General features: G+C 39.9%; 2 protein-coding genes across 2 annotated transcripts; both read left to right on the forward strand.

Moving 5' to 3' along the window:
- Positions 1–333: 333 nt before the first annotated feature.
- Positions 334–13052, forward strand: plb1 (phospholipase B1). Its single transcript, XM_058616113.1, has 43 exons — positions 334–756; positions 1412–1464; positions 1538–1601; positions 1679–1742; positions 1912–1946; positions 2316–2382; positions 2503–2551; positions 2669–2734; positions 2845–2910; positions 2987–3042; positions 3135–3204; positions 3293–3391; positions 3476–3517; positions 3811–3879; positions 4028–4102; positions 4184–4244; positions 4348–4406; positions 4570–4643; positions 4758–4801; positions 5057–5165; positions 5272–5323; positions 5433–5513; positions 6120–6185; positions 6272–6372; positions 6627–6708; positions 7215–7319; positions 7405–7500; positions 7592–7663; positions 7747–7824; positions 7917–7977; positions 8071–8129; positions 8716–8783; positions 8868–8911; positions 9057–9156; positions 9252–9303; positions 9423–9503; positions 10248–10313; positions 10435–10529; positions 10753–10834; positions 10933–11037; positions 11117–11212; positions 11293–11367; positions 11456–13052. The coding sequence occupies exons 1-43, from the start codon at positions 693–695 to the stop codon at positions 11705–11707; spliced, it is 3255 nt and encodes a 1084-aa protein (XP_058472096.1). The 5' UTR covers positions 334–692; the 3' UTR covers positions 11708–13052.
- Positions 13053–13283: 231 nt separating this feature from the next.
- On the forward strand, positions 13284–23630 carry LOC131445045 (serine/threonine-protein phosphatase PP1-beta catalytic subunit). The gene is made up of 8 exons (XM_058615823.1): positions 13284–13386; positions 16598–16729; positions 21363–21593; positions 21689–21793; positions 21924–21995; positions 22143–22294; positions 23067–23201; positions 23308–23630. The coding sequence occupies exons 1-8, from the start codon at positions 13335–13337 to the stop codon at positions 23410–23412; spliced, it is 984 nt and encodes a 327-aa protein (XP_058471806.1). The 5' UTR covers positions 13284–13334; the 3' UTR covers positions 23413–23630.
- Positions 23631–24174: the final 544 nt, after the last annotated feature.

The following is a 24174-nucleotide window of genomic DNA, read 5'->3' on the forward strand; positions in this document are numbered from 1 at the left end:
GTATTATCACAGTACTTTGTATTGAGATTTGTAATCCTGTTTAAATGGAAAGGAGCAGGAATATTTATGGTTGTTTGAGGGGTTTTTGTTTGTTTTTTACATAAGAGTGGGTTTCACAAATGAATTCATTTCCCTGGAATATCACTGTGGTTACTATCACTGTGTCCATAAACTCCATGTTCCATTCTTCAACAAACCGTGTCCACTTTGTGAAATGGGTAGCACTACAACTGTTTTTATCACTATAAATGGACGACAATGATATGACGTATAAACTGTAAACAGAGAACGGTAAAACAAATGTCACATTGGATATTGTTTATTTTATTCAGCATCTATAGTATACTAATTAAAAAACATTGAAACAAAAAACAAGTATTATGGTCATAGGCTTTGTGCTGTTGCAAAACATGAGGTTATTCTTCACATTTACAGGATTGTAACTGACAATCAGATGCACAACAGATAGGGCGACGAGGGTATGACAAGTCATTTACTTGATTGTTATCCAGATAATCACCGAAGGGGAAGATATGACTGAGGATAAAAGAGTGCGCGCCGTGGTTTTTTCAAATCTTTGCCCTCTTGGATTCTCTATTCCTTGCCCACACTTTGTGCGGACACAGTGAACATTGACAGTGACTGGGCGCAAACACAAAGCTCACAGTGTCAGCTCAGTCTCTCATCCCATCATGACTCCCAGGTCTGTGCTCCTTATTCTGGCAGCTCTGATTGCATCCTGCGCTCAGTTTACAGGTAAAGTACAAGCAATAATAATAATAATAATATGAATAATAACAATAAGGACTAATTAAATACACTTATTTCATTTTGAAAGCAGAGTCAGAATTGTTCTATATTCACACAATTCAGTTACCATTTGCTCTGTTCATTATAGAGAGTGTACAATTATTGACTTTCAATTACTGAACTGTTTATTTGATTGATTTCAATTATTGATTTGTTGTCTTGCTCACTGTAAACCACTTCATAATTGGTTTGAAAAGTATTATACAAATAAAGTATATTATATGGATAATACATTTAAGCTTTTACAATCAGGAAATATATACTTTAGTAAACACTTTATTACATACAATAATACCACTTGTATGTGGCTATAAAACCCACCTCGCCTAGCAGTCGGTTTTATACATAACTTAATTGTTTCTTTATCTTAAAGCGAAAGACAAACATTTAAAAAACAAAAGTATTATACTGCATGAACATAAAGCACTTTGGTCTGTGAATTCAAAAAAGACCGAACCACGCAGGAGGTTTATTACACCACCGTTTATTGCTCGGGCAGGCGATAAGTAAACATCGGTAACTCATAAATCTAAGCGAAGAAACATAATCTTTCTTATGGCACTGGAGTGGGAAATGGAAGTGTTTTGACTAATTTTTGCAGAAACTGTCAGTGCGGCGAGAGAAAATGCACAATCAACAGAAACACCTGAAAAGGTACGGTGTCCTGTGAGTCACTATGTTTCATTCTCATTCGTGCAGAAATGAACTCATAATATTTGTGTCACAGACGGACAGTTACATGGCGTTACTCTGCTCACCGACACCTGCAGCCTTGTCTCCATCGACCTCAGGTATTTCCTTTCTATGAGTGATCTGTTATAGCAAACAAGTGTTGAATCCTAAAATTTATTTGTTTTCTCACCTTCAGTCGACGCTCTCAGACCGGCTGAGCTCTCGGCTGTTTACACCTTGGGATTGCCGCTCAATCACAGGTAAGAGCTGAGAGGAAAAGATGCATAAATAGTGTGTATTATTCATTATTATTTGACAGTGGAGCCAAATTTCATTCTATATTCTTACGATGACAGTTAAGTATCTAATCTAATCTAATCTGTATATCAGTAAATCATTGAGAGTGACTATGTATGTTTTCATCATCAGGCAGGAAGCGTCCACAGTGGTCCGTAGATTAGCTGGTAAGTCTATAGAATGTCACCTAGAATAAAATACATCCTATAAAATACTGGGATGACAGCAGTGGTCGTGGATTATAATATGTTTAAATAAAAGCCTCGTACTTTTCAAGCTGACTCCTTGTGTCACTTTCAGTTGAGGGATTTTGTTTGAGCTGACCACAATAACCCTGTTCTGTCACTGATTAACTGTCAATGGATTTAAACTAAAAGTCAAGACCGTGTCACAGGTCATTCCAGATACAGATCTCCCTATGACCAACAATACCTCAGAATATCCATAATCCCATAATCTGACTGTGTCATATAACGGAATAAAGATAGTAGAGATTTGTATGAGTCTCTAATGTCGCGTCCATGTGATTTTAATAGAGTTGCTGTCCATGTTTACTCCCGATATCATCACTCATGGTGTGGATCAGACCTTATTACAGCCCAGGTAACACACGCATTGCATTACACGTACATTCTTTATATTATTAAATGTTTAATGGGGCTGCTGAGGTGACGTGTGTTTGTGTATGAGAGCATGAGGTTGTGTTGTGCTTTTGTGTTGCAGGAGTTTGTTGGAGGAAGCTGAAGAACTGTCTCTGTCCCTGTCCCATCAGGTACACATCTGGTTGGCAGATATCTTATCGTTGGGCTCAGTCAGTATGATGCTGTAACTACATCATTTTGAGTTTCCTCACTTCTGCGTCTCACACGGCATATCCTTACTGTTGTAGGTCTCAGACTGGAAGTTTGTGCTGCTGTTTGTCTCTGCAGATTCCACGCGTGCCTGTTCGCCACATGTAAGACCCTGAGTTTCACACAAAATCGTGTTAAACTTAAGTTTAAGCCTTCTTGCTTCAAATGAATGAACGCACGGATGGAGTTTGTGACTGTGTCTTTTGCACTGCAGGCCGCTGCAGATGTTGAAGCTGTGGTTCGGGATGTGGAGGCAGCTGTGCAGACATTACAAAGAACGGTGCGTTACCTTGTTGTCGACTTGAAGGAAATAAAAGAGGAGAATGAGTCCAATTATGTTTGGTGCATGTTTACAGATGCACCGTGCTTTGGTTCACGTCGCAGTATGGAGCGCACACCATCAGCACGACAAGTGAGTTTTAAGTTTATTGTATAAGATAAATCTTTGTTGCCATCTTGAGTGTTGTGAGAGAAACATTGCACTTTCCCTTTATTTTACCTCAGGTGTGAATGTGTGAAAGATGAAGGCATTAATCAACGCCTACATAAAGCGACTCTTCTTAAAACACTGCAGGTAAATACTCCGGCCCTTGTTATATATATGTATACAGTACAGATTTGATTTGGTTTGATTGATCGATGTTCACCTGTCGTGTCTCTAGGACTCTTTAAGTCACGTCCTGGGACAAAAAAGCAAAGGCGGAGACTTCGCTGTCGTGTTACATTCAGCTCCAGTCGTCCTTGAACCCAACTCAGACTCTGTAAGATAAGAAAAGCTTTTATTTTGAGTAACAGTGCATAAAAAAAAAAACCTCGAATGTCTAATGTATCGTCTCTCTTTGTAGGACGACATGGACAAACTCGCTGTTCAGTTATGGACAAACATGGTGAGTTTACTACAAACTGAAAACAGTGTGTGGCAGACTTTATTTATCTGCTCTGACGTTGAAACAATGATCCCTCAACACAGAGGTAAGATGGAACAACAGGTAACCACAGTGAACGGCTGCGATAAGATAAGAGATGTAAAGATTAACTTGGTGGTGTTTATCTACACGATGACTTTCTCCTTCTCGCTGAACAACCAGAGTTGTGCAACACCGTGTGGTTATTGGCTGCTCAGAGTGGCCCCACCTGTCACTCAAACCTTAACCAATCATCACTTTTATTCTTCCTCCAGCTTCAGCCAATGACAGGTCAGACTGAGGTCATGGACAAAGGTGTCCTTACTATTCCTTGCCCCACCGAGGTGAGGCGCGTCGTCACAATAACATAGTGTTTTGAATCTCACAGTGTGGATAAACGTCACAAACACATTGTTTACATATGAAACTTAAGACTGCCTTTGCCTTTGTCTTAAAATCCCACAAGGGAACTAACTAACTTACTTATTTCAGGATAAACCTTTCCTGCGGACTCAGATTAATTCCCCTAATGATGGAGAAAACAACAAACCTTCAACAGCTTCTGCTGTAAGTCCTCTCAGCTACAGTATACATGTATGCATTAGTATGTAACAGCACATATAGTTAAGAAATACTATGTGTTTTTAGGTTATGGGGACTGAGATGCCCTGTACAGACCGCAGTCCTTCTCCTACGACACCTGCTTCAGGTAACGAAGATTTCTGAGCTCTTGTTCTGCTTCTTCTTCTTCTTCTTTCTTTTTTTTGGGGGGGAAATGAACTGAAATCTTATATATTCCTTTTTCTGTGTAGTTCATGAACTCAGACCTGGAGATATCAAGGTGGTGGCGGCACTCGGCGACTCCCTGACTGTGAGCATTTTCCCTTCTTCTCAAAATACAAACAAATACACACATATATATATATATATGTATATATATATATATATATATATAGTGCAGTATATATAAGAACAGAACATCCAGATCCAGAAAAGCTTCTGGTTTCATGGTCTCCTTCTCTCCCATTCTGCAGGCAGCCAATGGTGTCGGTGCAAAGGCAGACAACCTTCTGTTAGTGATTAATGAATACAGAGGACTTTCATGGAGGTAAGACCATCAAAAAGCCTCATTCTTTGGTTGTTTGGTTGGTGAAATGATGCTTAAAGAATGAATGGTCGTTATTCTGTGAAACCTAATGCGATGTCTCTGCATCTTTCACAGCATCGGCGGTGATAAAAACATCACCAGTGTAACCACGCTGCCAAGTAGGTTTGACTTTCATTTTAATCTGATTAAATGACACTAAAAGCAATACAAATCTTACTTGTGATGTATTTTTTTTGCAATTGTGGCTGAACTGTTTTGCTTTACATTAAATTATAATTTAAATCTTTATACATGTGTTTTACACAGCTTAAAATTCATTTCAGTAGTTTTATAGTTGGTAGCTGATGAATGGAAATAAAAGCCTGTATAATTTCCACGGAATTTCACCATTCCCCTGTGATTGCTGTTTGCAGACATACTGAGGGAGTTTAACCCCTCCCTGACCGGCTTCTCTCGGGGAATAGGGAACCAGAACAACCCCAGGGCTTTTCTCAATCAGGCTGTGGCAGGAGCCACGAGTGGGTCAGTCACGTTCTTTTGAATCATCAACAACTCAAACCTCATCAGAACCTGAAACTCCAGCGCACACCCCCTTTTTAAATCATCTAAACTATTGTTGTATTCTCAGCGATACGGTGCGACAGGTGCGCGTCCTAGTGGACAAGATGAAGAAAGACTTGGTGAGTCGGCGGTAAACTTGAAGCACACTGACATTGACTGAGTAACCTTTGTCACAGTTTTATGTTCATATTGTCTGAACAGAGCATTTACCGCTTATCTTCTTTACAGCGCATTGATTTTCACAATGACTGGAAAGTGATCACCGTATTTATTGGAGGCAATGACATATGCGATTTCTGCACAGACTCCGTAAGCACAGGTTTATTTTTTTATTTTATAAGATTTAAACTTTAATATTTAGCATTGTGTAATTACTTTTATATGCAACTGTTGAATTCTCTTAAAGCTGTAGTGAGCAACTTTTAAATATAAACAACTGTCCATTACAGCATGGTTGGTGTAGGTGACATTCCTGTGCTGCACACAGGAAGTGCTTTTTTTTTATGAACAGACTGAGGCAACAACAACATTGTGCTAGTAAAGTGAGACAGCTGCAAACACGTTGCAGTAGTACCGGAGACAAAGTTCCTGTAGCTAAGTTTGACAGGATGAATGCTTCATGTCCCCGCCCGCCCCTGTTATGCTGGTGCGTTCAAACAAATGCTCCCTCAGTCAGGTACAACTGATAGTTTTGCTTGACCGAGCTTGATCTCACATGAAGGATGCAGCACAGATAATGTATCATTGTTTCTCTCAAACGGAAAAAGACTGATGTCACCACCCCAAATACAAACAAAAAGTTACTCACTGCAGCTTTAAATGATCACAGAAAACAAGCCAGAAAACCTGATGAGAAATGGAGTTCTCATCAGTCTCATCAGTTGATCATGTGAGCTTTTTTTTCTTCCTCCACAGGTAATTTTTTCGCCCAGGAATATGATCAATCATATCCGCCAGGCTCTGGACATCCTCCACAGTGAAGTATGTTTCATCGCCCTTGACAGTGATTATGCAGAGATCCACAGAATCCCAGAGAGCCTCTGATCTTTGTGTTCTGTATCACTCAGGTGCCCCGTGCCATTGTCAATCTGGTCGAGCTGTTAAACATCGTTCCGCTGCGGGATCTGCACAAAGACAGCTCTCTGGGCTGTCCCTCCTGGTTTGTGAAGTGCGTAAGTTTATAATTGCTTTGATTTAACAAAAAAAATAATAAAAAAATGAAGTCATCACTAAAAGGTGCAGTGTGTAAGATTCCTAAGAGCATCATGAGAGTGCGGCGGTCTTTACAAACCAAAAAGTCATTTTTGTAGTGAACTTTCTCTTTGAAATGTGAAACGCACACTATGGGTGTTTTAATTTTAAAGTAATTATACACGTGTTTAACTTCTGCCCATAAACCCAACTGTGATATTTGTGTTAAAGGTTAGTCTGCCCGTGTATACTGAAGGCTAAAGAGGGATCCTCTGAACTCCAGAAGGTCAATGACTTCAACCGAGCTTATCAGGTACAACAACAACAACAGATGTTTTATCTTCATCTATTTTCTTACTGTATGTTCTACAAGAACTCTGTTCAGTGCTCAATTAAATCACCATCTTTCATTTATAATAGCAACTTTATTTAAATACAGTGTATTGTGACAACCCAAGCTGAGAAAAGCAGTTGTCACATATTCGCACGTCTCACTGATGTACGAAACACACTCTGTAACACCATGAATCAACTTTACGCGTCAAAAACAAGTTTAAAACATGTAAATAAACCACATTAAACATTGGTTTTATTTCTTTCGCTTTTTTCATGTTTATGAGCAGTGCCACTATATACTGTTTTATTGCAGTGAAGTGCTTTTTTTCCCCTCAGTTAACAAGTTATTTTGTTAACTTGACACAATTATTTATCACACTGAGTTTGTGCTGAAAAAAGTGTGTGCAGTGAAACACTCTAAAAGTCACATCAACTGTGTGGCTGCAGCGCTTTCATCCTTTTCTGTCGATCTTTATCCTCCAGCGCGCTATGAGGGAGCTGGTTGATTCTGGACGATATGACACTCATGACAATTTCACTGTGGTGCTGCAGCCTTTCTTCAGAGAGGTTTTCCTCCCCATACTAGAAGTAAGAGCTGTTAGATATAGAGCGATTTTTTTTTGTGTTCATTATAGCCAATATATATCAAATGTCCTTCCTCTTGTTCATAAAGGATGGCCGGCCTGATCGCTCCTTCTTTTCACCCGACTGTTTCCATCTCAGCCAGAAGGCAAACACGCTCATGGCTCGTGCTCTTTGGAACAACATGGTGGGATTTTTATTTAGTCCAAGACAATTCCCAGCATTTGTATTTTTGCACAATTATCCAAAATAAATCACTGCCTTTTACACTCTGGTAGTTAGAGCCAGTGGGAAACAAGACTTTTACACAAGACTTCACAGCTGGCATTGATTTGAAGTGTCCCTCTGAGGTAACTTGAAACATTCAAAATCTACATTATCATGTTGTTCTTGTCATTTTTTTTGTATTCACATTTTTTTTATTTTGTACTAGTCCGTCCCATTCTTCCGGACTGCTGTCAATAGCAACTACACCTTTCCTGGCCCTCCACCCACTTCTGCTCCAGTTACAGTAAGATCATCATAGTCGTAGGACTAATGAATGATGGTATGTAAGAGATTACGATCAGAAAACACGCACAATATGTCTATGTCATTCTTTAGAACTGGGGCAGTGATTTCTCTTGTGTGAACACAGCTGCGTCGGACTCTGTGCCCACGTCAGGTAAAGTATCGTGACGTTATTCAGGTTTTAAGTGAAATACAAGGATTATACGTACAGTACATCAAGTGTCAGCTCATGTTGATGTTTTGTTAGCTCACAGGTTACGACCTGCAGACATCAAGGTGGTTGCCGCTCTGGGAGACTCTGTAACAGTAAGTATGCATGCAATGTGTTTTTTTGGGGTGGTAATTCAGTATGTTTTTGATTAAAAAATATCTTAACTAAATGATTAAGCACGGACTTAGCTTTATTCGCCCAGAGCTTTTAGTTCAGTTTTGCTGTGCATGAAATATACATTTTTCCATCAGGTTTACTAACATTGCACCCTGGAACTGAGGTTTCTATCTCAGTAGGGTTTGTATAAATAAAATAATTATACTAAACCTGTTATCATTTTTTTTCATTTAGTTTTACATATTTGAACCCTTAGTGCTCACACGGTACAGATCAGTGCCGCAGGTGCATTCTGGGTAAATTGCGGTGGGAATAATACACAACTCTCGTTTTAAAAAAGGCACTTCTTATGTGTTGTTGAGTCAAAGTTATGATTCATTTTATATCACATGTTTTTTTTCAAAGATAGACCGTCTTTCTTTCATTCTTGTTCATAAAAAAGAGCCAAGCGCACTTTGAACTGTGACGTATTTCCAAATTTCACAAATTCAATCCAATAAAAAAAAAAAGAAAAAAAAAGACACTCTATGTAACAATTACATTTCCATGCATCTTTTTTGGCAGGCTGGGTTTGGCGCAAAGGCAAAGAATCTGCTGGAGCTCAAAACCGAGTACAAAGGAGTGTCCTGGAGGTATAAAAGATGCTGCACACAAACTTTATACACGACACAATCATGTGTGAACATTTGACTCATTGTTTCTTCTTCACTGACAAGCATCGGAGGGGACGAAACTCTTGAGACTGTGACAACATTACCAAGTAAGTGAGGAGTCTCTTCTGTGTCCCCTGTGTCTTGACGTGTAATGCACACAAACACCACAGGATGACAGAGTTGGGCCGTGACACAGTTCATGTTTCCTCTCTTGTGCAGTAATATCTCTCTGGTTTCTTTTTTTTGCATCAGATATCCTGAAGAAGTTCAATCCTCAAATCAAAGGAGTGTCAACGGGTCAGGGAAAAGGACCGAACGGCTTTAATGTGGCTGTATCAGGGGCTAAAGTAGCGTGAGTTCCAACATTTCTTTTCTCAGGTATCCTGTTCAAACTGTTACCCTTCTCAAATATGTTGTGCATTCACGTCTATCTTTCAATTTACTCAGAGGAATCCCAGCACAGGTCCGGCGCCTCATTGATACCATTAAAAACGACTCGGTGGGTGCTCTGCCCCGTGATTTCAGGTTCAAGTAATGTGGAAAATGAAGAAGAGATTTTTAATGTGTGCTGCGTCTCTGTCTCTGTGATCCTTTCTCCGTCCACTTCATGGACAAAAGTCGGTGGACTTTCAGAATGACTGGAAGCTGGTGACCCTCTTCATTGGAGGCAACGACCTGTGTCAGTACTGCCACGACCGGGTGAGCTGCTTTAACAAGTTGTATCGGGATGAGTTTTCCAAGCACTCGCCTTAGTAAATGTCCTACTGACGCACAGCAGTTGAGAACCCAACACTGTTGTGTGACACCCTGTGTAGATCTGTCTCATGATATCACTGTCCAAGTGGGACAAAGCACTGAAGCAGAATAATCGAGCTTTGTGAGCCGCCCGCCCTCTGATTGTTTTATTGTGTCAGAGTGAGATGAGAGCAGACATGGTTTCCTTTCAATGAGCACATTCTGCCACTTTACCCCTCCATCACAAACAGCCCCCTCCTCTACCCCGGGCCTCTGTCTGAATCACACAAGCACATGGCGGCACAGAGACAGGCCTTGTTCTCTAAGAGGCATAAACAACACAAGTCGACCCAGACTCTCTTCATCCCTCGCTCTCTCTTACTCTCCCTGCTTGCTTTGCTTCCGTTCCCTTTTTCTTGCTCTCTCTCTCCGTTAACTCCCCTCGCTCTGCATGGGATGGTCTCTCCTCTAATGTGTGTGCTCTGCAGCAGAATATCAAACAGAGCATCCATTTAGATTAGCCCTGAGACTGGGATAGCGACAGCACAGGGTGGTTAGGCGCAGCATTCACGCTCACACGTGTTGCACAATGCCGGATCTTTTTGAGGATACTGTACTGTATGTGCTTTTAGGGGCTTTGAACACTAACAGGGAAGAGAAGAAAGGCACCTTATTTGTAATAATACCTTGTTTGTCTCCAAACGACAGGCCTCTTTGTCACCTCAGAACTACAGCCATCACTTGAGGACAAGCTTGGATATTTTGTACAATGAGGTGAAGGAATGACATCTTAAAAAATCTGAAATTTACAACATACATCTGAATAAAAGTATATAAATGTAATTTCTCTCTCTCTCTCCCTCGCTCTCTCTCTATCTATCTTTTTGGGTCCTAGGTTCCCAGGACAATAGTCAATGTCTTGGAGATCTTGGAAGTTGAAGGCCTGCGCAGAATCAAAAGGGACAGTCTTGGGTGCAATGTGTTGCAAAAGTATGCTCTTTGATTCATTTATATATATCAGTTCAACATGTGCCAGGACCACTAACACCTTGCCAAAACAGAAATATGTCATAATTCGGTATTTAATAAGGTGACAAAATCAGTTTTTTGTACATTGCAGCAGAAGTGAGCCAACAGTGATCATTCTACATTTATTAAATGCCTTTTTTTCCCCCAAAAAAATCAGCTGCTAATCTTCACCTCTGATCGTCAGGTTTGTGTGCTCGTGCTTCTTGGAACCAGAAGAAGATTCCCCAGAGCTGGCTGAAGTAAAACGGATCAATCGTGATCTACAGGTTAATTGACAAGAACAGCAAGAGCAAACTGTCCCGATGAGACAGGATTGTTGTGATAGCACATATAACAACATCACCATTTCGCTCTTTCCTTTCAGACCGAGACGGAAACACTGGTGAACGGAGGCCGCTATGACGGCAGGGAGGACTTTGCTGTGGTTGCGCAGCCCTTTTTAAAAAACACAATTGTTCCTTTGGATCTTGTAAGTTATTCGTTTCCTAACACGTGTCGAAATCATTTGGGACTAGAAGATTATTGGTGCTGTATTATTTCTTTTCCAGGATGGCAGACCTGATACCACCTACTTTTCCGAGGACTGTTTCCATTTCAGTGAACGGGGACATGCTGACATGGCCGCAGCTCTGTGGAATAACATGGTGAGTCTGGCAGGGGTCTGTGTTAATTACAATGTCAGTCATGAACTGAACTGAAATACATATTTCTATTTGATCTCTAGTTGGAACCAGTGGGTAGAAAACAGACATACAACAATTTTACAAATGCCAGAAATATCATCAAATGCCCCACTGAGGTGAGAAAGCACATTCGGCACGTTTGCGATATATCTGTCACTCCGTGGAAGTGGATTTGTCTGAGTTTACGGCCTTTGTGACTTCTAGGAGCATCCATACATCTTCACGAGGGCGAACAGCCTGCCCCCTCCAACCTCCACTTCAGCACCAAACACCCACAGCACTTCTGAGCCACTCAGCCCTAACTGTTCAGACAATGTGCCAGTGTGGCTCGCCGCCATTCTGCCAATTGTTGGTCTTCTGATTGGCTGTGCTGTCACCTGGCTCTTCCTCTCCTGCAGAGCCAAGAGGAGCAAGAGGTCGACGGCGGCAGTGGAGATGAGGGGCACTGGGTTTTAGAGTGCCACTTACGCTGACAAGGCATCGTTTTTAAATGATTGTGGAAAGCACATTATTTAATGTGATAAGACGCCCCCGAGAAACTGTCACCACAGAAAATACTGATGGCCTCTCCAAAGCATTACTGAAATCAAAGTATGTTGAAGTATTTTATATTGGTTCTCTTCACAAATCTGTTTATCACTTGTAAGGGAGATTTGAAGTGTTGTAGCTGGTCTAACAACTGAGGTAAGAATACAAAAACAAGCCAGAACCTAACATAAATTTAGTGTACAATGGTAAAGACTGAACTTGTTGGCTGGACGTTAACTTATTTCTGCTGTGTTGTATATTTAATTTCATTAAAAGAGAAAATGTGTTTAAAATCATTTGAATTTCCAAATAAATGCAAATTCAGAAAAACTTAATATTTAGGGTGAGCTGAGCTGCTCTTGGCTGTACCTACAGTACATTTGTATTTTTGTTTGAAGTTCATCATTTACAACAGAGTGTGTGTGTAATGTCTGTGGGTGAGACTGGTTTAATGGTGTCATGGGTTTGTGGTATCTATTTTAGATAGACATGAAATGTAGCATGTCATTCATATCATAAATGACACAATGCAGAGAGCGCCCATGCACTCTCAAAGCACACATCACTCTGTGTTTATTAGCTTTATCAGCAAAATGCTGGTACTGATAAAACATAAAAGTGGTTGATTTATGACCGTCTTACCGAGATGAAAGCCACCAGCAGCTCCTGTTCGCGGAAAAGCATTCAATTCGTCTTTTGTTGACCTTTATAACGCCATTGTTTGACACAGTCATATTGGCGTGAATTAAGTTGAATTATATTATATATTTTTCCATATTATTCTGCCCTGTGGCTCTACAGTGAGGGGAATGTTTACATTTCTCTAGATAGTGTAATTCAATGCATTGTAATTGTTACCTTAATAATAAGCATATCATATAATATGATTTATAATTTCAGCTAAATCTGGATATTGTAAAGCTGGTTAAGATGGAATCATAAAATTTGGTTTAATTGCGTTTGCTCCAGCCAAGAATATAAATATGTACAGGCCAAAGAATTGCAATAAACAAAAATAAATATAAAATACAGATAAACATATTTGTAAGAACTTTTATAATGTGTTCCTTATAAAAGGATCGCTCAGTGGGATACCTCAGAGGGAAAAGATTTTATATGATCTTGTGTTTTTGTATTCCATTTACATCCTCAGAAAACAGGTGGAATAGACCCGTTTTCGTAAGAACCTTGAAAAATTCCTTTTCCACTTGTTTTGTACAAGGCTGATGTTTGTTGTGCATAGTCCATGTCTAAATAAAATCACATTACATTACTGCTTTTTACATGTTTTCTTTTGTTCACATTTAAGTGCTTGTAAATGAGCTGAAATCCACTACATATTAAACATGAATGGTGCCTGTATTTGGATTAGTTGTAAAGTAATAACGTTTATGTTTGGTGTATATTAAAACTGGATATAAATATATATATACATGTATACATACGTATAGACGGTTGTAATAAAGATTTTAAGTTAGTTACAATTACAACAGCGCCTCCCCGTGTTGGCGGCGTGAACTGACCCAGCCAAACGCTGTGCAAAAGCAGTTTGAAGATGGCGGAGGGTGAATTGAACGTGGACAGTCTCATCTCTCGGCTTCTGGAAGGTGAATAACATGAATACAGACTGTAGCGTTACCATGAGCGTGTGCGGCCCGGGCTCGTTAAGCCTGTTGCCGGATTAATTCTGTAACTATCGCGGGTTGCTCAGGAAACGCAGGTGGGGGTGTTAGCTAGTGTTGCTAATGTCTGTCAATCGCAGTGGTGTTCGCGGCTAGCTGTGCTAACATCGCCGTTAGCTGCCGTGTTTGTAAACACAGTGGTGAACGCCTTCATTTAGACCAGTTTGCACAGTAAGCGCTATGTTGTTCTGGCCACTACATTTATCGCGTCGTTGTCTTTACTTTAACATTATTTCTGTTTTCTGGGGCGTATTCCTGGCTAACATTTCTCAACATTCTGTGCGGATAGTGTGTGTTGGAAAACAGGGACTGGGACTGTTGTTGTGTCTGCCTGTCATGGCGTTAAGTTGCAACGAGCACCTAAGTTAAGTCATTTTCTTTTCTTAACACCAAACCTATTTTTATCCGAGTCCCTGCTCTTCACAGGGGAATTGTTTTGCTTCATTTCTGTGAAGCTGTGTTGTGGTTCAAGGCACCCATTATAATTGTGTTAGTGCATTTAGGATATTTTTTATTATATGTAGAATACGTAGAATAACTATCTTAAATGTTTCTTTAAAATGATACATTATTAATTTGTTGAAGGCTTGTGGCCAGAAGACAATGTCCAGAATGACTTTTACTGAAAGTTAAAAAAATCATGGACAGAACATAAACACTTGTCAAACAGCAGCACATAAAACAAGTCTGAAGTAAAACATTTGAATTAATTAAATATGTTACACCTCAAACTTTGTTTGGGCACAGTGGATAATCACATTGGATGAACTTTTGGTAAAGCTTTTTGGAAGTAAATTATATTTTGATAATTGGTGTGCCTGGTATATCAACCAGACCACTTTAGTAGCTTTATTCACCATCACATTGTTGCTGTTGCACTTAAGTAAATCAGATCACTTCTGTTGGTGGCGTGTGTAGACCTGGTTTTGAAGGTTGGGATTTAAAAAAATCTGTTGTAATGGCTGTTCTGTTCCTCCTGTGAGCTATCTTTTCAGTCAGACCACTTTCACTCGAGCAAATTCAGCTGTCCTTGGCAAACGTTTTACCAGTATTTGTGACTCTGTTAGAGCTTTAAACTCTGTGCCAAGATTCAATAGCTAAGATTTGGTGTTTAATAATAATCTTTGGAAAAAGCTGACTCACTGAAACTGCTTTGTTTTTCATGCACTTTAATTTTCACCACATGGGAACATAATAGAAAATAAACACAATATATAATGCAGCTGTTTTGAATCCTTTCACAGATGTAAAAGAAAATCATATCTGTTGTGTTACCCCTGTGTGATCGTCAGTCAAATTATTCTCATCTAGAAATCATATTGATCTTTGAAATTCACACACCAACTGTGATTCTCTGGCACTGAGTTCACACTGCCGTGACTTGTGGATTCTGCTGCTCATATTTTTCATTATGAGTGGGAGTTGGTTCATGTTTCACAAGTGGCCGGTTTAGTTTTCATCTTGTTGATGTAAAAAAATGTGATGGTGTCTCTTTTTTTCACACAAATGGAGCAGGTGGCCTCACATGACTATCTATCATCACATATGCTTCTTGCATAATTGTTTAGTTGGCATTAATGTATTAATAAACAAATTGAATCTAGTGAGCAAATAATTTAAATTTAGTTATTATAAAAATAGAAAGCCCAGGATCCAATTCTCCTTGCATCATCTTCCATGATTGTTAATGTAACATATTCCCTAGTTGATTTAAACTGTGATTCTTATTTATAAAAATTTAAATAATAGTTCCCCAGTGATGAGTGTCGGTGCAAAATTAGGAACAACTTCTATGTCACTTTCTGTAGATACTCCTATAATAACATTTACCAGACCACTTAGCTTTGTATGAAGGAGACAAATCCTTGTCATTGCTGCATCTCAGCCTTTGCCCCTCAATGTTCTTAAGGGGGTGCAATCTCTTTTGAAAGTGCCAGCCTGCAGAATTGCTCACAGTGAAAGGTTGAGCAGCCTAAGCATCTAAGCTTAACTCACTCAGCTCTGATGAGGCCTGACCAGTGACCGAAGAGCCCCACTGCTGCAATCGTATGCTTAGTGCATGTGACTGAATCTGTGTAGGTACAGTAGAAAACTGATAGTGTGACGCAACAATTAAATAAGGTTGGTGGAGACTGAATGTAGTTAGCATGCATGTACTGTACAAAGTGTACACGATCCTCCAGTTAATCCATTTGAAACTGCTCCCTATTTAGTAGGGATGCACAACTTGTTGCCGTTATATCGCAGATACGATACTGATATATGTATATGTTTTTCCCTCTGCACAACTGCAGAGCTCATTTAGTCTTTTCTGTAGTGAAATGACAATATTATTTTCCCTCTGTCACAGCAGATGGAGCTATAAATATACTTCATTGAACAAAATAAATACACATAAAAAAAGAAAAAATGTTGTAGAGGGTGCTAGCATTGAAGCAGCATTCAGCAGTCAAGCAAGTAACAGTCATATAGGCAGATCTGGGGTGTGTTTGGCAATATATAATAATACATTTTAAAGCCAATGTCTGCCAATACTGATGAAATGCCGATATCGTGCATCTCTACTATTCAGCTATCACATTTCGTTTTGTTTCTTTTAAGGAAACTCAACCTAACCCTAATGCAAGAAGTAAATACTACCATATTTTTTTTCTCTGGGCTCCTCAGTCGAGGGCTGTCACTTTCTACAAAAATCAGGTTTCAACAAATTTATGATGACCCGTAATTCATTCAAATAAATTCTAACCCTACACTGTGTTTGTGTAGCTTCATTGCCCTGCAATGCAACACAAATATCACATATTCTGCACACATATTTTTTTAAACCCCTCTCTTCCTCAGGATAAGATACATCTACTCCCAGAGCTGTGGCAGAACCACAGAGAGCAGACTTAAGCTAACACAGCCAATAAACCCACAGCTGTAGATGTAAGCTGCTTTTGTAGTCTAAGCAGTGGGTTACTAATGTTTGCTGCTATAAGCTACAAGAGTCGGCATGTCCACAGCTCATCAGATAGTCCGATATTACTTTAGGGTTCTGCCACAACTGCTTTTCTCTTTTGGTTGCAAATGATTATGTTCCTTTGATGTAGACAGATCCTGGAGTTGCTGTATTACGTTTTCCTCTTCTCTCTAGTACGGGGATGTCGCCCGGGGAAGATAGTCCAGATGACCGAGGCAGAAGTGCGGGGCCTCTGCATCAAATCCAGGGAGATCTTCCTCAGTCAGCCCATCCTGCTGGAGCTTGAGGCCCCCCTGAAGATATGTGGTCAGTGATCTGCATTTCTACCCTTAATTTACTTCATTTTCTCACCACATCATGTTTCATGTTTACAGTCCTCATTTTGCTTGCTTTCTCTCTAGATCTTCTAAACTGGGTTGATTACAAGCACAGGGAGGGGAATTTAAAGCTTAAACTGAAAATAACATCTTAAGAAATGAAATACTAAAAAACTAAAAATTTTTTACTAAAAATAGTAATTAACACAAGCCTTCCCTGCCTGCCAAATATAGTCCATATTTTCAAAATAAGTGCAGTGTCACTGTGCGTTTCCCCCACTACTTGATCTGACATACTGCACCCAGAGAGAGTTATGAATCATTTTTAAAGTTAATGACTTCTCATGGTATATGGATAAAGGATGATCATGACTACATAAAATGGTAACACCTGTTCATATTTAGCAAATTATACAGCGTCAGTATTTACCTACAACCCTTGAAAAATGTCGATATGGCAACAATATCCTAAGTTCTATAGTGCAGCTCAAACAGAATCATCCATACTGCCCCGGGAAGGGTCGAGCTTAGCGATGGCAAACTCCTACTCTTCAGTGCACAGCCTGGGTTGCACAGCCGAGAGAAGCAATCTATTTCTTTGACGCAGTTTACTTATGTAACCAGATGGGACAACATTGCCTCAGCCTGGGTCATATTATGCTTCTCTTATTCTCCTGACTCAACTGCCCTGTGTATGTTACAGAAGGATGCAAGTGAGGGAGTTTCAAACATATATACTACTAACTATGTATTGTTCTCGTACACACATGGATCGAAATAGAGGAGAGAGTTACATGTGTGCACGTTTTCTCCTTCTCCACGCTTGAAATGACTCACACACTCACTATCTCTCGCGAGCCCCTGCAGATTGCAGCACGCTCCCACATGCTTTATCTCTCTCTCTCCAGTGTGGTGCTGCAACTGCAAACAACATTGAATTGACAAAACGCTATATGTGCCAGCCCTTGAAAATGCTGCACACAAACTTGTGCACTGTGTATGCTCAGGCATACACCCTCATACTCGCGTCCTTCCACACACACACATTCACTTTGTCTTGTTGTTATGTAGACCTCACATTGTACCTGGTAATAGTGTGTGTTTGTCGACAGACAAACACAAAAGAGACAGACACTTAGAGAGACAGACACTTGTGAGAGTGATGTTCTGAGAAAACTGGTTCTAAAGGGCTGAAATGCCTCTATCAGACTAGACCTGTCTGACACACGACTTTCAAATATGCATGAGTTTGAAATGGTGTTATTTGTCACTGTATGGGGTTTTATATGTCTGCCTTTAACTTTTCATTGTTCTGTTGCTGCTTTTGGAGCACTTGCACTCCACGATAAAGACCTAACAAACAAGTATGTTTTATTATTCATTAAGGTCACACAGATCAGGTTTCTGCATTTACGCACTCACATAATATCATTAATATTTAGAGCAACATCTTTATCTGGCTTTTTAAACATGGTGTTGTCAAATATTCTTGTCCATTGACACAAATAATGATAATCACACCCCCGTTGTGAGAATAAAAGAATACCAATATAATCTGGACATATTTATAGCAACCTATAATCACAATCTTCAGCTACAGATACATAAGAACTATAAAAGAATCTCACTCGGTTAGAACTAAATATAATTGAATTTTAAGCATGGCCAGAGAGGGAAATTGTAAATGCAACAGAACTTCCTGTGGATATTTTTGTCCTAGGTCAGTTCGACTGAAATCTCTTGTTTTTTGAGGAGCCATTTGGAACAATAAGAATATTTACAGTTGTTTCATTGTTCACATGTACTTGGCTGGAAACATGAAAACCTTCTTAAATGTATTTTTTATTTAATTATTATCTGATTTTCATCAGCAGAATGACATGTCGTAGAGATTTGCCATGTAATCCTTTATCATATGCATCTTGCGGTGTCGTATGGATTTATAATGTGATAAATAAATATAAATATAAAATATAAATCATGCTTTCTTCTTAAGTTTCAGATAACACTTGAAATAAATCTAAATCAATTTTTTTTGTGTGTGAAGTGGGTGGAAGTAATCTTAATGCCATCTAGAACAGCAAAGACAGCAAAGTATATTATATGGAGTTTTTGTGTAAGAGCAGTTGTTTTTATTTGGGTCTTTCTGGTGCAGCTGTTAATGCATGCTTGATTGTAGCTGTTATTTAATAATCATTATCCTAAGGCTTGGCAAACAAAATGTCCATTACATTGTGCATATATGAACATGTTTTTTTTTTTTTAATAATTAATTTAATATTTTTTTCATTAATGTACCATTTATCCTGCTCTTTCTGGACACAGAGCAACATGAATAAATATTTCCTATTTTTGTTTGCCATAAATATGTGTTTATGTTCCACACACCAGTGCTGCTGAATATGTTTTCCTATGTACACTGTTATTATTTTATTTGGGGGTCGTCTTGTGACCTGCACTTTTATATTGTGTTGTCTTTGGAGACAAATCTTGCTCATTTATGAGGCTGCCCTCAGGTCCAGTGCTTCTGCCTTTTGCATTGCTTTTTAAACCCTGAATCTCTGTGCTGCTATTCTTGGACTGTTTTGGCACTGCAGAGGCACTGCTGAGTAAATAATTCACTGTCATCCTAGAGCTCCTTGTGAGAAGGCAGGCAGTGGGGTACCAAATAGAGAGTCTTGGTGAAGCGCACACATTCATGACCACAGCCATAACTTAGATTGCACTAATCCATTCAATATCTCCTTGTTGATGCTGGTGATAGTAGGTCTAATATGATGCTCAAGATATATTCAGTTAATCACTAGCTGACTAATCATTCCAAGAGAGGAGAAATAATACACTGCCCTCAAATACCAGCAAAGCTCAGAAGTAGCTTGGCTATGACTTGAATGAAGGAGCATTATTTTATAATCTAGTTTATCCAGATTTGACTACAGAGCTGCATTTCAACTGAAGTTAGCCCTGCTCTTACAAAGTTCACTAACCTTCAGCTGTGGCTGCAGAGATTACAGTGTATGTTGCCATGTGTCTGTCATTTTATCCAAATGTGGCCTTTTCTCCTTTTTTCTTTTCAAACAGCAGCATACTTGAACAAAAGCTGATTGTTTGTTCCTTCTTGGTCATTTATCTTTAGGTGCAGACATAGTCAAGAATTATTGTGATGTCCTCTGTGTTTATCCAGTCCTGTTTTTACCCTGTTGCTTATTATCTGACTGGCAAGACTAAAAAAAATCTGTGTTAAAAGTCTGTTTTCAGACATTGTGAGGTTTCAGAGAGTTGGATGGGGTCAAAAGTAATCTGTATACCCAAAGACATACTAATAATACTATACATATTACTAGTTTAGCTTTTATGGTGGACTAATGTTGAAATCATTTCAACTCCAACACATTGAGTGCAAAAGTTGTTTGCTTTAAAGCTAAAATCTCAGGGGGAAAAAAATAATTCTTGTTTTCACTAAATGACTTTGACACATGCATGGGCTTCCCACCTTCCACCATCCTTTCACTCTCCTTTATGAAGGTACATCCCAAAATAGATGACCTGAAATATGGAACTGGAACACTGCATCAAAATTCTTATTGCAAGTTGCAGCTGCTTGTCCAGAGGAAATGATTGATAGTGAAACGCACTCGAACTAGGAAGCCCATCACGAGCGCTGAGTCAAAACTGGACTTCAAACATTCAGAACTATTCATGTACACATTCATTTGCACCGAACAGTGTACATTTTTATGTTGTCCTTCAACACAGGCAAAAATAAATCCAGGCCATGTAGGTTTGGTGCCAGTTGTGGTTTGCCATTTGGTGCCTCGATCACTGACAGACACCAGGAGGGAAAAAAGAAACATGCCAACCTCTTTCATGACAACAGTGGTAATTTATGTTGGTTATTTTAATCTTATGGCCAGACAGCTGCACAGCATTACAAGGCCTATTTTGTTTTGCATTTGTTTTCCATCTTGGAACAAAGTATTTTTCATAAAAGGCCTATGGCACTTGAGGAGTTTTCTTTCTGTTTTTAGCTCAATAACATCAGTCATTATCGTCTTAGTTGGTCTGGTGAGGCTCTCTGCAGTATTCCGTGTCTGAGCACTTAGCCCACTTTGGAGCAGCTTGCTAGTTGGTGCAGGAGGATATAAAAGGAAGCAGGTCTTTGCTAGGTGTTGAAGTGAGGCGTCCCCCAGGTGGTGAAAGTGCCTCCAGCTCATCACCACCTGACTGGTGTCAAAGGAGAGGCCGACCCTAAACCCTTGGAGGACCTGTTAATATTACATTTCTTTTCTGTGAATATGTGGATGACAACCTTTATTTTTGTTTTTAGCCAGGATTGTAACCATTCTTTCACTTTCCTTTTCACTCCCCACATGAGGCCATGTCATTGATCCCATGACGGTTGTACTGCTGCTGTCATAGTCGTATATCTAGATTGTGATACATCCCTAACACCCTGTAAGTGCGGCTATGTTCTTAAAATAGTAAAAAAAAATTCATTTGATTCATATATGAGGGTGAATATGTTGTTTAGAGATGTTTCTTTACATAACTCTTCCCTGTACCCCCCCAACTGAAATGACACTAAACAGTCTTTCCTCTGGCTTCTCACCTCCTCTCCTCAGGCGATATCCATGGGCAGTACACAGATCTGCTGAGGCTTTTTGAGTATGGTGGCTTCCCTCCAGAGGCAAACTACCTTTTCCTGGGTGACTACGTGGACAGAGGGAAACAGTCATTGGAAACTATCTGCCTCCTGTTGGCCTACAAGATCAAATACCCAGAGAACTTTTTCCTGCTCAGAGGCAACCACGAGTGTGCATCAATTAACCGCATCTACGGTTTCTACGACGAGTGTGAGTAGCAATGAACTCATCTTAAACGCACAGAAATATCCCTGAGGTAGGTACATGATTATGTGACAATAATGCCCGTTTCTTTGCAATTACAGGCAAGCGCAGGTTCAACATCAAGTTGTGGAAGACCTTCACTGACTGCTTTAACTGCCTCCCCATTGCTGCTATTATTGATGAGAAGATCTTCTGCTGCCATGGAGGTAAGAGACACTTATGACCCTACTCCAAAATCTTAAAACGTTTGTGAGGTTTGCACCAGTATTATTTGAAGTGACATGCTGGGTTTGCCGGAACTCCCACCTAATGGTACCTTGTTCATTTCTGTTTCAGGACTATCGCCTGATTTGCAGTCAATGGAGCAGATCCGCAGGATCATGAGGCCAACAGATGTACCTGACACAGGTAGTGTGTGTGTGTTCATGTGTGCCTGCTGTTACATCAGCAGATGTTTCTCTTTCTTCCTGTTGTCCATTTGTGGTGCTTGTTTAACTCTGACCTGACTCGTGTGGCGATTCTCACCATCTCTTCTCTACTTGTGTGTCTCTCCAGGCTTGCTGTGTGACTTGTTGTGGTCAGACCCAGATAAGGATGTACAAGGCTGGGGAGAGAATGACCGCGGGGTCTCCTTCACCTTCGGTGCAGATGTGGTCAGCAAGTTCCTCAACCGCCATGACCTGGACCTCATCTGCAGAGCCCACCAGGTAATTACGAAGGGAGTTGAGGCAGTTATGACTGATAGTTGAGAGCTTATTGGGTGGAAACAAAGCATGAAAAATGTCTAATGGCAAAGATGGAACATGTATGACAGCCGTCAGCTCATCATCTGCTGACAGGACAGCAGATGATGAGCTGACGGTGCAGGATTTGTAGCCCAGCCTTGTTAGCACGTTGATTTAAATGCTCTGGTTTTGACAGTAAAATAGAAGAAATACATATTTTTGGTCAAAGTCGTTGTTTTTGTCAGTTTTACCATATTTATTTGATAATGGTATACATATTTGTGACCATTGAAAGTGCAGATATAGCACTTTTCCATTCATTTACAGAATATCCTAAAATAACCTAGGGGTGTTGCTTATAAGGACTTTGCTGATGCAAAGCCACAACCCCCAAAACTAACTCTATTAATAGACCTGCTGCAAGAGTTGAGTCCCTAATCTCTGTCCTCATGTACCTTTTTATTCTTACTTTACTTAGAATTCAGTCTTTGTCAGTCTATATTTTGCATTTGTGACACTAAACATTGGATAAATTGACTTAGTCACCAAAATTAAAGTTTTATAACCTGTTCTATTAATTGATTTAAGTGCTAACACAAGCCCTGCAGCTATTTTGGCTCTGCGTTGGCTGTTCCATATTGATTCAGGTGTAGGTTGTTTTGTACACTCAATCTTGACGGCTAGATTGGATCCTTCTGTATCTTCAGTATTGATTTCTGTAGGCGTAAGAATAATGTCATGTGTCTTCTAACAGGTTGTGGAGGATGGTTATGAGTTCTTTGCCAAACGCCAACTGGTTACACTTTTCTCTGCGCCAAACTACTGCGGGGAGTTTGACAATGCAGGCGGCATGATGAGCGTCGATGAGTCTCTCATGTGCTCATTCCAGGTATTATAGAAACTCTATGACTGTTTGTGTGTATATGACGGTCAGAAACAGTCACATATTCATCCTCTCTCTCTCGCTCTGTGTTTCCTGCATTTGTGTTTTTAAGATCTTAAAGCCCTCAGAGAAGAAGGCCAAGTATCAGTATGGTGGAGTGAATTCTGGTCGGCCTGTGACCCCACCCCGCACCGCCCAGGCCCCCAAGAAGAGATGAACGTGCAGCCTTGAACCTTCCCCTTCTCCTCCTGTCTGTCCTTGGTCTGCCATCATGGCAACCCCTGTAACTCCCCTGTATAAAGAAAGATATGGGGCTTATCTAATTTCCCAAATCTTTCTCCTCTTCCTTGCCCACTCACTGTCTTCCCTTTCTCCCCAAATCCACTGACAGCTCTTTTCTTAATGTGTATGTGTACATAAATTTGCTGTGACCAATGGGTTTTGTTTTTGTTTGGTTTTTTGCCTGTTGGATGGTATATTTGATATTATTAACAAATAATCTTTTTGGTGGGTACTTCCAATGCCATTTGAGGTTTTCTGAGGTTCTGTGTCATGTAAGGAAATGCCTTCTCTCTGCAGAAGGGCAAAGTGTCTGAGTACGAGGAATTATTTCCAGTGCAACAAAAACAAAATGAAGGAAGATTGTTTTGCCTTGACTGCTCAAAATGCAGAGAGAATTCCTCCGTTCTAGTTCAATGAGACTTGTATTTGTGAAATCCATGCACACAGTCAACATCCCTCTTATCCCATTTTTACTGTCCAAAGTCATTACAGCATGTGGTTGTTTTGCACAAGCTTGTTTTGTACATTTTAAGTGTTAAAAAAAATAAAGTCTGCCTCACTTGGGAGTAGCAATCGAATGTGAAGAGAACGTCTTGAATGAAGAATGGAGGCTAAATCAGATGCTTCTGGCAGTGGACACACTCTACCCAAACACATTGCTCTCTGGGCATCAATTCCTCCACTCTTATGTCTCCCT

This window comes from Solea solea, chromosome 18 (genome assembly GCF_958295425.1).
Source record: "Solea solea chromosome 18, fSolSol10.1, whole genome shotgun sequence".
Taxonomy (NCBI): domain Eukaryota; kingdom Metazoa; phylum Chordata; class Actinopteri; order Pleuronectiformes; family Soleidae; genus Solea; species Solea solea.

Excerpts from the sequence above, each read along its gene's own strand:
- plb1 (XM_058616113.1), top strand. The coding sequence starts at position 693 with ATGACTCCCAGGTCTGTGCTCCTTATTCTGGCAGCTCTGATTGCATCC. Across the intron at positions 5,514-6,119 it reads GCGATTTCTGCACAGACTCC|GTAATTTTTTCGCCCAGGAA; the intron begins GTAAGCACAGGT and ends CTTCCTCCACAG. Across the intron at positions 9,304-9,422 it reads ATACCATTAAAAACGACTCG|TCGGTGGACTTTCAGAATGA; the intron begins GTGGGTGCTCTG and ends CATGGACAAAAG.
- LOC131445045 (XM_058615823.1), top strand. The coding sequence starts at position 13,335 with ATGGCGGAGGGTGAATTGAACGTGGACAGTCTCATCTCTCGGCTTCTG. Across the intron at positions 21,794-21,923 it reads GATCTTCTGCTGCCATGGAG|GACTATCGCCTGATTTGCAG; the intron begins GTAAGAGACACT and ends TTTCTGTTTCAG. Across the intron at positions 22,295-23,066 it reads TCATCTGCAGAGCCCACCAG|GTTGTGGAGGATGGTTATGA; the intron begins GTAATTACGAAG and ends GTCTTCTAACAG.